We start from the raw sequence: 3,030 nt of genomic DNA, 5'->3' as shown, positions 1-3,030 counted from the left end.
AGGAGTGACTGAGACAACATCCAATCAGTAACCTCTGTCTTTTTAGAACATACAGCTGGGTAAATGTACACATCTTACAATTTCCTAAAGCCATATGACCACCTACTGAGTCTACAGCACTTTAGCCCCACCCAGTTATCTTTAAAATGGTATGGAGTGTTGTTAGCAGACTTGGAAGATATAGGAAAATCAGATACAGTTCAAACAGAATTAAGTCCTTGTGATTTCCTCCTGAAAAGTCTGTGTTACAGAGTTGCGCTAGTGATTCTTCAGCCATGGTGCAAACTGGAAGAGTCTGGAGTTTTGTCTGTATTGTACTACCCACCCATTCTTACAATGAAACACATCGTTCAAAAAACAACACTCCGACACTTGCACCAAGAGGAAAAAAAACTTTAATTTGCATCTAGATGATGCAATATGCATCTCAAAAGGACTGAGTTTGTAACAAAGCTACTTTGGTTATACAAGATTTTTCAGTGTGTTGAATCAAATTCAGTTACCTTAGGTTTAACTGTGTGAATGGTCATTGTGTTTTCTTGAGTTTTACAGTTTTGTGTTTGTCACATTTCAAGCTTGAATTATATTAAAGCCATGTTTTTTTCTGTTTTTTTTTTTCTTTCTTACAAATATTGCACACTGCAAGTTGCATTTAGGCTGATGGTATTTACCATTTGGATATAGATTTCTGAACACATTCAGAAACATATAGGCAAATCACTGACCGTCACATCACGTGCAGTATAAAATGGTTAATACAAAAGGCAAATGTCATTTGAGACTAATTAAAATGCGTGTGAGCAAACCCTTGTTTCAGAGTCGACGCAGTAGCCTCAGACAGAGGTTACAGTGGATTGTCAGGGTGTATTGGAGATTATAATTAAAATCTGATGTCTGGGGTGATGTGTGGAAGATATGCATTACTTTATAAATAATTGTAATCAAATTGTGGTGCCAAAGTAAAGGCCTAAAGTATTAAAGCGAACGCCGAACGCTGGGGGATTGTGAGTAATGCAAACTCTTTTTTTACGCAGTGAATGGTGAGGTTTATGTTATGAACCACAGCTTCTGATTGTACATTATCACCTTAGTGCAGATGAAAATAAGCTTTTAGAAGTATCCTTATTTCCTGAAGTTATTTAATGAACATGGGTTGGCACACTGGACGACGGGTGACTTAGAAACCCTCTGTGCAGCGTGAGTGGTCAGGCAACACTGTTTATTTGTAAAAGAATCAAAAATCTGATTTAAACTTCTCGTTAAATGAGAAGAGCTTGAAATGATACTTAGCATATAAAAGCACAGCTGCCTATAGTATGACAGTAATCTGATGGCTGTATACAGTATATACTGGATATATATATGTGTGTGTGTGTGTGTTTATCAGTTGTGCACACAGTTCTTCTGGCAGTGATCACTAGATTACATATAGGGCACAGTACTGAGAACATGGGCAAATGCATCTGTGTGAAATGTATACGGTTGTGTGTGTGTGTCCCTGGTCAAATAACATGTTTTATTTGTAAGAACACATTCCCTAAAGTGATCACACTTCTGCCCACGGCAATGCAAAAAATATAGGTTTGTTTTATGGTTTTATTTTTTTTCCCCCCAATACATCGAAATGAACGTATGAACTTATTTGTTGTTTAGGAAATCAGCAAAGTATGTAATTTGACCAGGGATGTTCTATATTTTACACACACAACAGTATATGAGCGTCTGTGTGTTTGTGTGTGTTGTGTGCTTGTGTGTAAGCAGTGCACAGCTTCCGCTGAAAGCGGAGGTACATTCAGGATAATCAAGACGGAGAACAATGTCTTTACAACAAGGGTACTGCCACAGTCACTTATACACCTGCTTATTTTAAACTACGTAATCTAAAAAAAAATTCACATATTTAGTTATTATGCTGTTTTTTTTTTGTTATTTTCTTAAAAAGAAGGCTCAGCTTCAAACACCCCTAAGTAACACCCATGATTTCCATCTCTCACACTCTCCCTCTCTCTAAGATCTCGGACAGCTCACAGCTCCCTGCATCCACGCGTCTTCGTATTAACAGTAATATCAACGATTACAGTGATAATAAAATATCCTAACAACAATAATAAAACCACAATAATAATGAGAATAAAAGTCCTAAACAGCAAGAATAAAAGGACGTCATTAGAAGAGTACAGTTACCTCCTTTTGTAAAAATACAACTAGATGATACTAGTGCAGAGAAAGGGAGGAGGGGCAGTCTAGCTGGAGTGGACGGAGGTGAGGAAGTAGGGATTAGGAGGAGGGAAATTAATAGGAACCTCTCATAGAGAGTCTCACATTGTAGTTTCTACGATGGTGTGAGTGTGTTTGCTGAGCGCGTAAGTGCCGTTGGGGTCGAGTGGATGGAGCAGCTCGCTGTTCTTCAGGCTGTACTCTTTCGGACGAGAGCTGGCTCCTCCTTTCACTGGAGCAGCCACAGCTTTGATCCGCTGCATAGAGAAATAACACCAACAGTTATGCTCTCAAAATATAAACACTAGCTGTAGAAGCTAGTGTTGTGAGCAATACAGGAATAGTTCATATCATAAGGCACTGATATCGTGACACAATGAGTGAATGGTGCCACATTTAAGCTCTGTTTATCATAAGGCATCCCCAAATGAATACTGATTTTGTTTTCAAATGGCTATGTGTGTATTATAGAAGCTATGTGCAAACAAATTCGGAAATGCTGGTTTAAGCTTTGCTGTATTTATCTTTCTTTGTCGCAGGCGGTTATGTGTTTCCAGGCTGTTTATAAATAAATACTGTCTAGCTGGTCCACCTTAATGAAATCAATGGACTAGAAAATACAAACCTGTTTATGTGAAAGCAAAATTAGCTTCACATATCCAACGTGATTATAGAGTTTAAATTTCACATTATTATCTCATTATCTGTAACCCTTATCCAGTTCAGGGTCACGGTGGGTCCAGAGCCTACCTGGAATCATTGGGCGCAAGGCGGGAATACACCCTGGAGGAGGACCTTCACAGGATGACACAC

At 38.6% G+C, this 3,030-nt stretch overlaps 1 protein-coding gene across 3 annotated transcripts in view; it reads right to left on the bottom strand.

Annotated features, from left to right (window-relative positions):
* Positions 1 to 387: 387 nt before the first annotated feature.
* slc6a6a (solute carrier family 6 member 6a) overlaps positions 388 to 3,030 on the bottom strand; it is a 23,244-nt gene continuing 20,601 nt past the window's right edge. For all 3 annotated transcript variants that reach the window (XM_066643220.1, XM_066643221.1, XM_066643222.1), the window contains one exon: positions 388 to 2,474. In XM_066643220.1, the coding sequence (XP_066499317.1) occupies positions 2,319 to 2,474 (156 nt within the window). In that variant the 3' untranslated portion in view covers positions 388 to 2,318. The remainder of the gene's footprint in view (positions 2,475 to 3,030) is intronic.

The sequence above is a fragment of the Hoplias malabaricus genome, chromosome 14 (assembly GCF_029633855.1).
Source record: "Hoplias malabaricus isolate fHopMal1 chromosome 14, fHopMal1.hap1, whole genome shotgun sequence".
NCBI lineage: Eukaryota > Metazoa > Chordata > Actinopteri > Characiformes > Erythrinidae > Hoplias > Hoplias malabaricus.
This window is presented reverse-complemented; position numbering and strand designations above follow the sequence as displayed.